This window comes from Pristiophorus japonicus, chromosome 4 (assembly GCF_044704955.1).
Source record: "Pristiophorus japonicus isolate sPriJap1 chromosome 4, sPriJap1.hap1, whole genome shotgun sequence".
In the NCBI taxonomy this organism is placed as follows: domain Eukaryota; kingdom Metazoa; phylum Chordata; class Chondrichthyes; family Pristiophoridae; genus Pristiophorus; species Pristiophorus japonicus.
The window spans coordinates 2433273-2447372 of record NC_091980.1 but is presented as its reverse complement, the minus strand read 5'-3'; the positions used below and the strand labels follow the sequence as shown (position 1 = coordinate 2447372).

General features: G+C 43.9%; 1 protein-coding gene across 2 annotated transcripts in view; it reads left to right on the top strand.

Moving 5' to 3' along the window:
- Positions 1-13465, top strand: part of hmmr (hyaluronan-mediated motility receptor (RHAMM)) — a 78002-nt gene extending 64537 nt beyond the window's left edge. For both annotated transcript variants that reach the window (XM_070877967.1, XM_070877966.1), the window contains 2 exons: positions 9987-10149; positions 12225-13465. In XM_070877967.1, the coding sequence (XP_070734068.1) occupies positions 9987-10149; positions 12225-12244 (183 nt within the window). In that variant the 3' untranslated portion in view covers positions 12245-13465. The remainder of the gene's footprint in view (positions 1-9986; positions 10150-12224) is intronic.
- The last annotated feature ends 635 nt before the right edge of the window (positions 13466-14100 follow it).

The window sequence follows — 14100 nt, the reverse complement described above, 5'->3', positions numbered from 1 at the left end:
TATGGCAGGGGGATGGGAACCAATGCAGGGAAACAAAAAGGAGACAAAAGCAAAAGACAGAAAGGAGATGAGTAAAAGTGGAGGGCAGAGAAACCCAAGGCAAAAAAAAGGGGCCACTGAATATAAAGGGGCTGCAGGAGGGGTCAAAACTAAAAGTCATGGTTTAAAAACTAATATTAAAACACACTACCTAAACTCACGCATTCGAAATAAAGTAAATGAGTTGACGACACAAATCATTACAAATGGGTATGATTTGGTGGCCATTACGGAAACGTGGTTGCAGGGTGGCCAAGACTGGGAATTAAACAAAGAGGTATCTGACAATTCGGAAAGATAGACAAGAAGGGAAAGAAGGTGGGGTAGCTCTGTTAATAAAGGATAATATCAGGGCAGTTGTGAGATGATATTGGCTCTAATGAACAAAATGTCAAATCATTTGTGGGTGGAGATTAGAGATAGTAAGAGGAAAAAGTCACTGGTGGGCGTAGTTTATAGGCCCCCAAATAATAACTTCACGGTGGGGCGGGCAATAATCAAGGGAATAATGGAGGCATGTGAAAAAGGAACGGCAGTAATCATGGGGGATTTTAACCTACATATCGATTGGTCAAATCAAATCGCTCAGGGTAGCCTGGAGGAAGAATTCATAAAATGCATACGGGATTGTTTCTTAGAACAGTATGTTACAGAACCTACAAGGGAGCAAGCTATCTTAGATCTGGTCCTGTGTAATGAGACAGGAATAATAAACGATCCCCTAGTAAAAGATCCTCTCGGAATGAGTGATCACAGTATGGTTGAATTTGTAATACAGATTGAGGGTGAGGAAGTAGTGTCTCAAACGAGCGTACTATGCTTAAACAAAGGGGTCTACAGTAGGATGAGGGCAGAGTTGGCTAAAGTAGACTGGAAACAGACTAAATGGTGGCACAATTGAGGAACAGTGGAGGACTTTTAAGGAGCTCTTTCATAATGCTCAACAAAAATATATTCCAGTGAAAAAGAAGGGCGGTAAGAGAAGGGATAACCAGCCGTCGATAACCAAGGAAATAAAGGAGAGTATCAAATTAAAAACCAATGCGTATAAGGTGGCCAAGGTTAGTGGGAAACTAGAAGATTGGGAAAATTTTAAACGACAGCAAAGAATGACTAAGAAAGCAATAAAGAAAGGAAAGATAGATTACGAAAGTAAACTTGTGCGAAACATAAAAACAGATAGTAAAAGCTTTTACAGATATATAAAACGGAAAAGAGTGACTAAAGTAAATGTTGGTCGCTAAGAAGATGAGAAGGGGGATTTAATAATGGGAAATGTCAAAATGGCTGAGACCGTAAACAATTATTTTGCTTCCGTCTTCACAGTGGAAGACACAAAAACCATGCCAAAAATTGCTGGTCACAAGAATGTGGAAAGGGAGGACCTTGAGACAATCGCTATCACTAGGGTGGAAGTGCTGGCCAGTTTAATAGGACTCGAGGTAGACAAGTCCCCAAGTCCTGATGAAATGCATCCCAGGGTATTAAAAGAGATGGCAGAAGTTATAGCAGATGCATTCGTTATATTCTGCCAAAATTCTCTGGACTCTGGGGAGGTACCAGCGGATTGGAAAACAGCTAATGTAACGCCTCTGTTTTTAAAAAAAAAAAGGGGGCAGACAAAAGGCAGGTAACTATAGGCCGGTTAGTTTAACATCTGTAGTGGGGAAAATGCTTGAAGCTATCATTAAGGAAGAAATAGCGGGACATCTAGATAGGAATAGTGCAATCAAGCAGACACAGCATGGATTCATGAAGGGGAAATCATGTTTAACTAATTTACTGGAATTCTTTGAGGATATAACGAGCATGGTGGATAGAGGTGTACCGATGGATGTGGTGTATTTAGATTTCCAAAAGGCATTCGATAAGGTGCCACACAAAAGGTTACTGCAGAAGATAAAGGTACGCGGAGTCAGAGGAAATGTATTAGCATGGATAGAGAATTGGCTGGCGAACAGAAAGCAGGGAGTCGGGATAAATGGGTCCTTTTCGGGTTGGAAATCGGTGGTTAGTGTTGTGCCTCAGGGATCGGTGCTGGGACCACAACTGTTTACAATATACATAGATGGTCTGGAAGAGTGGACAGAGTGTAGTGTAACAAAATTTGCAGATGACACAAAGATTAGTGGGAAAGCGGGTTGTGTAGAAGACACAGGCTGCAAAGAGATTTAGATAGGTTAAGTGAATGGGCTAAAGTTTGGCAGATGGAATACAATTTTGGAAAGTGTGAGGTCATCCACCTTGGGGGAACAAAAACAGTAAAAGGGAATATTATTTGAATGGGGAGAAATTACAACATGCTGCAGTGCAGAGGGACCTGGGGGTCCTTGTGCATGAATCCCAAAAAGTTAGTTTGCAGGTGCAGCAGGTAATCAGGAAGGCAAATGGAATGTTGGCCTTCATTGCGAGAGGGATGGAGTACAAAAGCAGGGAGGTCTTGCTACAACTGTATAGGGTATTGGTGAGGCCGCACCTGGAGTACTGCGTGCAGTTTTGGTCACCTCACTTAAGGAAGGATATACTAGTTTTGGAGGGGGTACAGAGACGATTCACTAGGCTGATTCCGGAGATGAGGGGGTTACCCTTATGATAGATTGAGTAGACTGGGTCTTTACTCGTTGGAGTTCAGAAGGATGAGGGATGATCTTATAGAAAAATTAAAATAATGAAAGGGATAGACAAGATAGAGGCAGAGAGGTTCCACTGGTCGGGGAGACTAGAACTAGGGGGCACAGCCTCAAAATACGGGGGAGCCAATTTAAAACCGAGTTGAGAAGGAATTTCTTCTCCCAGAGGGTTGTGAATCTGTGGAATTCTCTGCCCAAGGAAGCAGTTGAGGCGAGCTCATTGAATGTATTCAAGTCACAGATAGATAGATTTTTAACCATTAAGGGAATTAAGGGTTACAGGGAGCGGGCGGGTAAGTGGAACTGAGTCCACGGCCAGATCAGCCATGATCTTGTTGAATGGCGGAGCAGGCTCGAGGGGCTAGATGGCCTACTCCTGTTCCGAATTCTTATGTTCTTATTATCCACCTGGCCTACTTTCAGGGATCTGTGGACAAACACTCCAAGGTTCCTTTGTTCATCTACACTAAGTGGCCTACTGCTTAATGTGTAAACCCTTTCCTTAGCCCTCCCAAAGTGCATCACCTCACACTTCTCTGAATTAAATTCCATTTGCCACTGCTCTGCCCACCTGACCAGTAGATTGATATCCTCCTGCAGCCCATGACTTTCCTCTTCATTATCAACCACAAGGCCAATTTTAGTGTCGTATGCAAACTTCTTAATCATACTCCCTATATTCAAATCTAAATCGTTGATGTATACCACAAAAAGCAAGGGACCCAGTACTGAGCCCTGCGGTATCCCACTGGAAACATCCTTCCAGTCACACAGACATCCATAAATCATTACCCTTTGCTTCCTACCTCCAAGCCAATTTTGGATCCAACTTGCCACTTTGCCCTGTATCCCATGGGCTTTAACATCATGACCAGACTACCATGTGGGACCTTATCAAAAGCCTTGCTAAAGTCCATATATACTACATCGTATGCACTACATTCATCAACCTTCTTGGTTAGCTCCTCAAAAAATTCAATCAAGTTAGTTAAACAGTATCTTCCTTTAACAAATCCGTGCTGACAGTCCCTAATTAATCCTTGTCTATCCAAATGCAGATTTATCCTGTCTTTCAGGATTTTTTCCAATTTTCCCACCACTGACGTTAGGCTGACAGGCCTGTAATTACTCGGCCTATCCTTTTTTCCCTTCTTAAACAAGCAGTCCTCCAATCCTCTGGCACCATGCCTGAATCCAGAGAGGACTGGAAAATGGTCAAGGCCTCTGCTATTTCCTCTTTTACTTCGCTCAACAGCCTGGGATGCATTTCATCCGGACCTGGGGACTTATAGAAACATAGAAAATAGGTGCAGGAGTAGACCATTCTGCCCTTCTAGCCTGCACCACCATTCAATGAGTTCATGGCTGAACATGCAACTTCAGTACCCCATTCCTGCTTTCTCACCATACCCCTTGATCCCCCCCAGTAGTAAGGACTACATCTAATTCATTTTTGAATATATTTAGTGAATTGGCCTCAACAACTCTCTGTGGTAGAGAATTCCACAGGTTCACCACTCTCTGGGTGAAGAAGTTTCTCCTCATCTCGATCCTAAATGGCTTACCCCTTATCCTTAGACTGTGACCCCTGGTTCTGGACTTCCCCAACATTGGGAACATTCTTCCTGCATCTAACCTGTCTAAACACATCAGAATTTTAAATGTTTCTATGAGGTCCCCTCTCATTCTTCTGAACTCCAGTGAATACAAGCCCAGTTGATTCAGTTTTTCTTGATATGTCAGTCCCGCCATCCCGGGAATCAGTCTGGTGAACCTTCGCTGCACTCCCTCAATAACAAGAATGTCCTTCCTCAGGTTAGGAGACCAAAACTGTACACAATACTCCAGGTGTGGCCTCACCAAGGCCCTGTACAACTGTAGCAACACCTCCCTGCCCCTGTACTCAAATCCCCTCGCTATGATGGCCAACATGCCATTTGCTTTCTTCACCGCCTGCTGTACCTGCATGCCAACCTTCAATGACTGATGTACCATGACACCCAGGTCTCGTTGCACCTCCCCTTTTCCTAATCTGTCACCATTCAGATAATAGTCTGTCTCTCTGTTTTTACCACCAAAGTGGACAACCTCACATTTATCCACACTATACTTCATCTGCCATGCATTTGCCCACTTACCTAACCTATCCAAGTTGCTCTGCAGCCTCATAGCATCCTCCTCGCAGCTCACACTGCCACCCAACTTGGTGTCATCTGCAAATTTGGAGATACTACATTTAATCCCCTCGTCTAAATCATTAATGTACAGTGTAAACAGCTGGGGCCCCAGCACAGAACCTTGAGGTATCCCACTAGTCACCGCCTGCCATTCTGAAAAGTCCCCATTTACTCCTACTCTTTGCTTCCTGTCTGACAACCAGTTCTCAATCCATGTCAGCACACTACCCCCAATCCCATGTGCTTTAAGTTTGCATATTAATCTCTTGTGTGGAACCTTGTCGAAAGCCTTCTGAAAGTCCAGATATACCACATCAACTGGTTCTCCCTTGTCCACTCTACTGGAAACATCCTCACAAAATTCCAGAAGATTTGTCAAGCATGATTTCCCTTTCACAAATCCATTCTGACTTGGACCTATCATGTCACCTCTTTCCAAATGCGTTGCTATGACATCCTTAATTGATTCCATCATCTTGCCCACTACCGATGTCAGGCTGACCGGTCTATATTTCCCTGTTTTCTCTCTCCCTCCTTTTTTAAAAAGTGGAGTTACATTGGCTACCCTCCACTCGATAGGAACTGATCCAGATAGGAATGTTGGAAAATGACTGTCAATGCATCCGCTATTTCCAAGGCCGCCACCTTAAGTACTCTGGGATGCAGTCCATCAGGCCCTGGAGATTTATCGGCCTTCAATCCCATCAATTTCCCCAACACAATTTCCTGACAAGAATTTCCTTCAGTTCCTCCTCCTTACTAGACCCTCTGACCCTTCTTGTATTCGGAATGTTGTTAGTGTCCTCCTTAGTGAATACCGAACCAAAGTACTTGTTCAGTTGGTCCGCCATTTCTTTGTTCCCCGTTATGACTTCCCCTGATTCTGACTGCAGGGAACCTACATTTGTCTTTACTAACCTTTTTCTCTTTACATATCTATAGAAACTTTTGCAATCCGTCTTAATGTTCCCTGCAAGCTTCTTTTCATACTCCATTTTCCCTGCCCTAATCAAACTCTTTGTCCTCCTCTGCTGAGTTCTAAATTTCTCCCAGTCCCCGGGTTCGCTGCTATTTCTGGCCAATTTGTATGCCACTTCCTTGGCTTTAATACTATCCCTGATTTCCCTTGATAGCCACGGTTGAGCCACCTTCCCTTTTTTATTTTTATGCCAGACAGGAATGTACAATTATTGTAGTTCATCCATGCGGTCTCTAAATGTCTGCCATTGCCCATCCACAGTCAACCCCTCAAGTATCATTTGCCAATCAATCCTAGCCAATTCATGCCTCATACCTTCAAAGTTACCCTTCGTTAAGTTCTGGACCATGGTCTCTGAATTAACTGTTTCATTCTCCATCCTAATGCAGAATTCCACCATATTATGGTCACTCTTCCCCAAGGGGCCTCGCACAACGAGATTGCTAATTAATCCTCTCTCATTACACAACACCCAGTCTAAGATGGCCTCTCTCCTAGTTGGTTCCTCGACATATTGGTCTAGAAAACCATCCCTTATGCACTCCAGGAAATCCTCCTCCACCGTATTGTTTTCAGTTTGGCTAGCCCAATCTATGTGCATATTAAAGTCACCCATTATAACTGCTGCACCTTTATTGCACGCACCCCTAATTTCATGTTTGATGCCCTCTCCAACATCACTACTACTGTTTGGAGGTCTGTACACAACTCCCACTAATGTTTTTTGCCCTTTGGTGTTCTGCAGCTCTACCCATATAGATTCCACATCATTCAAGCTAATGTCATTCCTAACTATTGTATTAATCTCCACTTTAACCAGCAATGCTACCCCACCTCCTTTTCCTTTTTATTCTATCCTTCCTGAATGTTGAATACCTCTGGATGTTGAGTTCCCAGCCCTGATCATCCTGGAGCCACGTCTCCGTAATCTACTTTCAAAGCTGCTAAACCCCTTAATACTTCCCCTCTCCTCTATATTTCATCCAGAATATCACACTCCTCTTCGATAGCAGTATCTGCATTGCCTCTTTCCTTTGTGAAAACAGATGCAAAGTATTCGTTAAGAACCCTACCAACATGTTCCGCCTCCACACAAAGATTACCCTCATGGTCTCTAATAGGCCCTACTCTTTCCTTAGTTACCCTCTTACTCTTAATATATTGATAGAACATTTTATGGTTTTCCTTAATTTTACTGGCCAAAAATTTCTCATGCTCTCTTAGCATTCCTAATATCCTTTTTAATTTTGCCTCTTAACTTTCTATATTCCTCTAAAGATTCTATAGTATTTAGCTGTTGATATGTGACATAAGCGACTCTTTTTTTTTAATCCTCCCCTGTAAGTCCCTAGACATCCAGGGAGCTCTAGAATTATTTTTCCCAGCCTTTTTCGTTAAGGGCACATGTTTGGCCTGAACCCCTCGGATCTCCTCCTTGAATGCCTCCCACTGTTCCGACACTGATTTACCCACAAGTAGCTGTTTCCAGTCCACCATGGCCAAATCACTTCTCAACTTAGCAAAATTAGCTTTTCCCCAATTCGGAACTTTTATTCCAGGCCTATTCTTGTCCTTATCCATAACCAACTTGAATCTGACTGAATTATGGTCACTGACACCCAAGTGCTCTCCCACTAATACCCCTTCAACCTGCCCGGCTTCATTCTCCAAAACTAAATCCAAGACTGCCCCCTCTCGTGTTGGGCTTGCTACATACTGACAAAAAAGTTCTCTTGAATGCATATAATGGATCGGCAGATTATACGACAGTGGGGTTATGACAGCTGTTTTAATTATGTCATCCAATGTACGTACTTGTGTTCTTTCCGGCAATGATCACTAAATAGCAGGGAGGAAACTTAACCAAGGTTCCCAATTATTAGCCTAGGGTACTGAAGCCAATTATAGTATCCTATCTACCACACTGGCTGAAGTACACTAAATTAACATAGACTAGTAGGGATTAAACCTGCGATGTTCTGTAGGATCCATGTTGGGGCCATGGGAGAGGGATTGCACTGAACTGTTTACGGCCTCCATGTAGGCTGACCCCTCAAAATTAAAATCCACGTGAGCCCCTTGGGCTGGTACAGTCAGTTTTTCAGCACTGTATGCAGAAATGGGAATTTGCTGGTGAGCCTGACAGCCTGCTTGTGCCATGACATTGTGCCATGAAGTGTAAACACTGACATGGTGAAATGGCTTTGTTCATTTGTGAACTCTGCAGGAAGCTGGAATTCCATTGGTTAATTAGGACTCGCACAAAAAACTGGGCAGTATCGCACGTTGCATGGTATTGACAAATTTAATTTGCAATAAGAAATCTGTGGTTTTGCATACGCTCCAAGTATTGAGTTTCTGTTGCCAACTCATTTGATACAGGTACTGAATCCGTTCCGTTTTTTGGGTTTTTCCGGATTTCAGCCAAGAGAATCAATGGACTGAAATCTGTAATCCTCGACCGAATCTGTGCCGGGTTTTGAGCGGCATGGTCTGAAATCTGGCATGGATTCGGACAAGGATTCCGGATTTTAGACTTAATTTTCTTGTCTGAAATCCGGTTTTGCCTCAAAATATCTGATTTTTGGATAATAGTTCCAAATTCCGGATGACTCCATCTGCTATGCGTGACAATTCCGGTTTTCAGAGTTCCAGATTCGGGACGTTGCACCTGTAATAACATTGACTGACAGAGTACTGACTACAATTATAAAAGGCAAGTTTCACAATTGAATTAGAGCTGGTAGGCAGGATCAGTGTGTTTAAATTTAAAAAGTAATAAGAATTCTCCTTAAGCAAAGGTTGAGTAGGAATGTTTACCTCAATGTAAAAGTTTACCTTCAGGTTTAAAAAAAAAAAAAAATTCCTCCTCCAAATTGCTCTCTTTCTTTGGCTTAAGCCTCTCCCTGTATTATAGGACTACATTGGGGACCCTCTGGCAGATTACAGGACTGCAATAACCTCGACATGGCAGCCTGTTGGTGACTACTTAGACTGGATTATCCAGTTAATGTTCAATTCATTGCATCTGTTTAATACAGAATGAGGAAATGTAAAAGTTTACAAGAAACGTTTCATAAACCCTCAAGTGGTCACATTTGCAAACGATGAAGGTGGCTACAGTTTCTGCACTAAAGTAAAATATTGGTGAAACGTGAGCCTATTTTCAGCTGCTGATAGTTACATATTGCCAGCGTTTTCTGTTGTGCTTTTCCTTGTCGATATTTTTCACCAGTTTTTCTCCTCTCCCTTGATGAGGCACAGTTCCCTGGGGGGCAGTCCTCTTCCTAATGCCCTGGTTGCTGCTATTCAGGTGTGACCCTCAACACCTCTATACTCTGCCCCAGTGCGTGTAACTCTGTAATGCTGCAATAAATGCTGCCTGCAGGCAATCTGGCCATCAGCGCTTGGTGTCGAACACCACGCAGCCGTCGACTAGCTTTTTACGATTGGTGAAGTAACCTCAAGCTTCATCTGCTCAGTGCTGTTTAAATCCTGAATGATAGTGGGTATCGATACTGTGTATATCTGTCAGAGTTCAGTCAGTGGATTAAAATCCCTTTTATGTGCTAAAGCACCATTTGTGCACTAGTTTTAAAATAAGGCAAGTTACTGCACTGTCGTCCAACAGAAATCACTGATTAGCCACAGTTGTTGCACTGTTTTAGCCCCGCACACTCATTTTAGTACAAACTGCCTGGTTTATACTCGGGCAGTATGGGTGTGTATATTTACTGAAACCTCCCACCATTCAGTACCCACTTGCAGTGATCAAAAAAACACTCGCACTCTCCTTTGCGATTTACCATTTTACCACCAAGCCCCCACACATGGGTTAAAGTTCACAGGCCTACACGTGAGGATTGAGATCACAGGTCAAACGGCCGTGTCTATTACACTTCTCTTTTACTGATTTAGAAATGCAATTGGCTGCATCTGGATTATAAATTAGCCACATGTCCACGTCACTACTAGAAGGAGCAGCTTTGATGGACTGTGTCCTTTTCTCATTCTTCCCTTTCCCTGGCTCTGTTTGCTATCTGGAACACGGATGGTACTTGGGGTTTTGACATGGTAAATTGACATCTTTTTAATGGGGAAGTAGAGAAACGTGGCTTGTGGGAAGTAAATGCCTGATCTGGTTTCCATCGTACTTCGCAGGAGCTGAGGAAACTTAGAGCTCAGCAATTCAAGGATAAACAGGCGGAGCAGAAATATCAAGAGCAGCGTTACAAGGTTCAAGGCACCAGGTGCTTTGATCCAGCCAAAGCTTTCAAACACACTGCGAAGGAGAATGTTGCTCCAACAACACCACTGAAGGAAGGTAAACCACTGGAAAGATGTTCTCGCGGTCCTGTTGAACGTGGTTCCATTGAATTGCTCTCCTGGCTTATGGGACATTCAGATCCCATGACATTGTCGATACATAATTAGAGTTGCCTTGGCACGCAGTACTGAGCACTGACTGGCCGGGATTATTGCTTGATCTCGGAGAGGGGCCTGGGCCAGCAGGCTTGCAAGTTATTGGGTTAGAGCATTCAGCAGCTTCTGCGGGTGGTGCTACAGGAAGTGGGAGTCCCATCCCCCTGACGACTGCAGGAGGAGGGACAAGGTATGGTGAGGGACCCACATGGCGTGTTTTCCCCAGTTACTCGTGTTTGTTCTGGGATTGGGGGTTTGGCGGGCTGCACAGTCTGCGTGTGGTAGTGCCACTTTGTCTGCCAGTGGCTGTGGGATGGCTACATTCAGTGCACATATTTGAGCTGGTCCTCTAAGGTGGAGCTTATTATTGTTCCAGGCTGTCCACCAGTCTCTGCTTGGTTTGTGGGCGGGACTGTGAGCTACACAAGCTCCATTATGCGTAGGGGGGAAGTGGAGTCTTTACGGGTCACCTATCTGGAGGAATTGTTCTAACGCACTTGAGCACGAGTTTTGTTTGTGACTGGCACAGTCCAAGGGGACTGATTGGGTGACACTCAGGCCCAACCTGTCTCTGCCTGTGGAAAGGGGGAGGATTCTTGTATTGTCTGTCCCTCCCTCACTCTAGCGATTATTGGTCCCAAGGACATTGAGCATTGTACAGGAATTACAAAACAACTGGGTACTGCAGATCTTCAAACGTGTCGCAGATTTATTTTTGAATTCTAGAATAAGATGGGGGCCTGAGGACTGAAGTTTTTTTCCACTTAAAAGGCAAAGGCTTTAGGAGCAAGTGAAGGCTGAAACAGCCCTCTTCCTTTCAGGTTAATTCCACACCCCAGCCCTGCATAATTGTCTGGTCCCGTATTCCACAATTCTAACTTTGCAGAGGCTGCCGGACTCTCCTTGATGATAAACAGTGCTGGTATTTGAGTCTTTCACCACAGTGGGTATCAGCTAACCGATCAGCAGCCTGCTAATGGGTCCATGCTGGCAGAGTGGCTAGGTAACTTACTGCCTTAGAGCAAGTAGGCATTAATAGAAAAACAGACTTGGATTTATATAGCGCCTTTCATGATCACCGGACGTCTCAAAGGACTTGCCAATGAAGTACTTTTTGGAGTGTTGTCACTGTTGTAATGTGGGAAACGCGGCAGCCAATTTACGCACAGCAAGCTCCCACAAACAGCAATGTGATGAGCAGATAATCTGCTTTGGTTATGTTGATTGAGGAATAAATATTGGCTCCAGGACACGGGATAACTCCCCTGCTCTTCTGCAAAATCGTGCCATGGGAGTTTGGCTTGTATCTTCTATAAAAGACCATATAAGGATGGAGTTTCTTTTCTAGCCAATTTCAGTGCAGTATGGAGCATCCAAATTATGGTTTGCATCTCATTGAGTGGTTCAGAATTTCAATTTAATTTTATTCCTAATTGTCACCCCATCCACCACCTTCAACACTCACTCCCTCCACCACCGGCGCCCCCTGGCTGCAGTGTGCACCATCTACAAGATGCACTGCAGCAACTCGCCAAGGCTTCTTCGGCAGCACCTCCCAAACCCGCGACCTCTACCACCTAGAAGGACAAGGGCAGCAGGCGCATGGGAACACCACCACCTCCACGTTCCCCTCCCAGTCACACACCATCCTGACTTGGAAATATATCGGCCGTTCCTTCATCGTCGCTGGGTCACAATCCTGGAACTCCCTCCCTAACAGCACTGTGGGAGCACCTTCACCGCACGGACTGCAGCGGTTCAAGGCGGCGGCTCACCACCACCTTCTCGAGGGGCAATTAGGGACGGGCAATAAATGCCAGCCTTGCCAGCGATGTCTGCAGCCTGTGAGTGAAGGGGGAAAAAAATCAAGTGATGCAGAGTTTGTAGTTTGGTAATGTCATCTGCTTGTTGTAATACTGCCTAGCTCAATTCTTGTGTGTAAATAGCATTTTCTGTGCGGATTACTTGTTTTTACAGGGAACACCAATGTACTCTGAGCTCTGTGGCTCAGAGCACCTGAAGCCTGATTCCAAGTCAGCAGGCAGGGGACAGAGTGGGATGGGATCCTGGTAAAGCTACTACCAATAAAATGGCTAATGTTGGGAGAGATCGTCCTACACCACAGAAACCAGCTTGCTCCACCAATTAAGTTGTTTTTAATTTATATTCAAATTGAGTTAAGTCCTGAATTTAAAAATATGCATGTATAAATAAATTCCATTTGTATTATGTAGATTAATTTGTGAATGTCCCTTTATCATTTTATTCATGAGCAATTTTTATAAAAATGTACATTTGGGTTGGAATGTAAATAATTCTGCAGCATCTGTCAGTTGATGTCTGGGGAGAGTAAACTCTTCTAATTTCACAACGCATTCTAAGGAACTGGACTGTTAAAGATTGGATTTATAAACCTATTACACTTCCCTCTCTTGCAATAGTTCAACTATTTTGCTTAAAAGTATTTTTGAGGTGTTAAAATTATATTGCTAAATAAGATGAGATTTGGGGTTAAATGATAAATTATAATAAATTAGAGTTCTAGGATCATGGTCAGTGGGTGTACATTACTTTCATCACACTGTGGCGGGGGAAATGAACCCTGGAGTTTGGTCGGAGTGCCGATCATTATCGCACGCACAATATAGGAGCGTCCCTATCCAAGAGCAAGCTTCACCTACTGAAGCCTGGAGTCTGGGTAATAATCAGTCTCTCTCAATTAGCAAGCTTGAGATAACAAGATGTTTCTCCTTGGTTTTACAATTTTTTCTACAGCACCTCCGTACTCAAGTGACATCAAAACTGCAAGCCTACTGACGGCTAGCCTGGGTGCCAACGCCCTACACTTGTTTTGAGAGATAATCCTCAGTCATGCTCAAGCACTTCCTAACTCTCGAAGTTTTCAAGTAAACTGGGTTTGTGTCAGTTGTTCCCAGATGGTCCTTGTTTCAATGCAGCTATTTTAATGGTAACTTGGAGCTGACCTTCAGGTGATGTATGACGGAAACAAGGAATCCATTTCACCGCTTTACACAATCTGCACATGTGCTCTTGCTTCCTAGTGCAGGGTATTTCTTGCAGGGCTTGTGGCAAGATTAGGTGAAATTGTTGTACCTTTTGGTTAATGCTGTAAATAAGTAACATTGTGATGTATTTGGGTAGTGAATGGAACTGTGTGCAAATAATTAAATCTAGCAATAAAACTGGGTTCAAACCAATTTGAGACACCTTGTGTTCTGTCACACTTCACACCGGAGAGAATCAAAACTACTTTGTTTCTGGTTAAAATGAGGGCATTCATAGAAACATAGAAAATAGGTGCAGGAGTAGGCCATTCGGCCCTTCGAGCCTGCACCACCATTCAATAAGATCATGGCTGATCATTCCCTCAGTACCCCTTTCCTGCTTTCTCTCCATACCCCTTGATCCCTTTAGACGCAAGAGCCATATCGGACTCCCTCTTGAATATATCCAATGAACTGGCATCAACAACTCTCTGCGGCAGGGAATTCCACAGGTTAATAACGCTGAGTGAAGAAGTTTCTCCTCATCTCAGTCCTAAATGGCCTACCCCTTATCCTAAGACTATGTCCCCTGGTTCTCAACTTTCCCAACATCGGGAGCATTCATCCCGCATCTAACCTGTCCAGTCCTGTCAGAATCTTGTACGTTTCTGAGATCCCCTCTCATCCTTCTAAACTCCAGTGAATAAAGGCCCAGTCGATCCAGTCTCTCCTCATATGTCAGTCCCGCCATCCCGGGAATCAGTCTGTGAACCTTCGCTGCACTCCCTCAATAGCAAGAATGTCCTTCCTCAGACTTGGAGACCAAAACTGTACACGATATTCCAGGT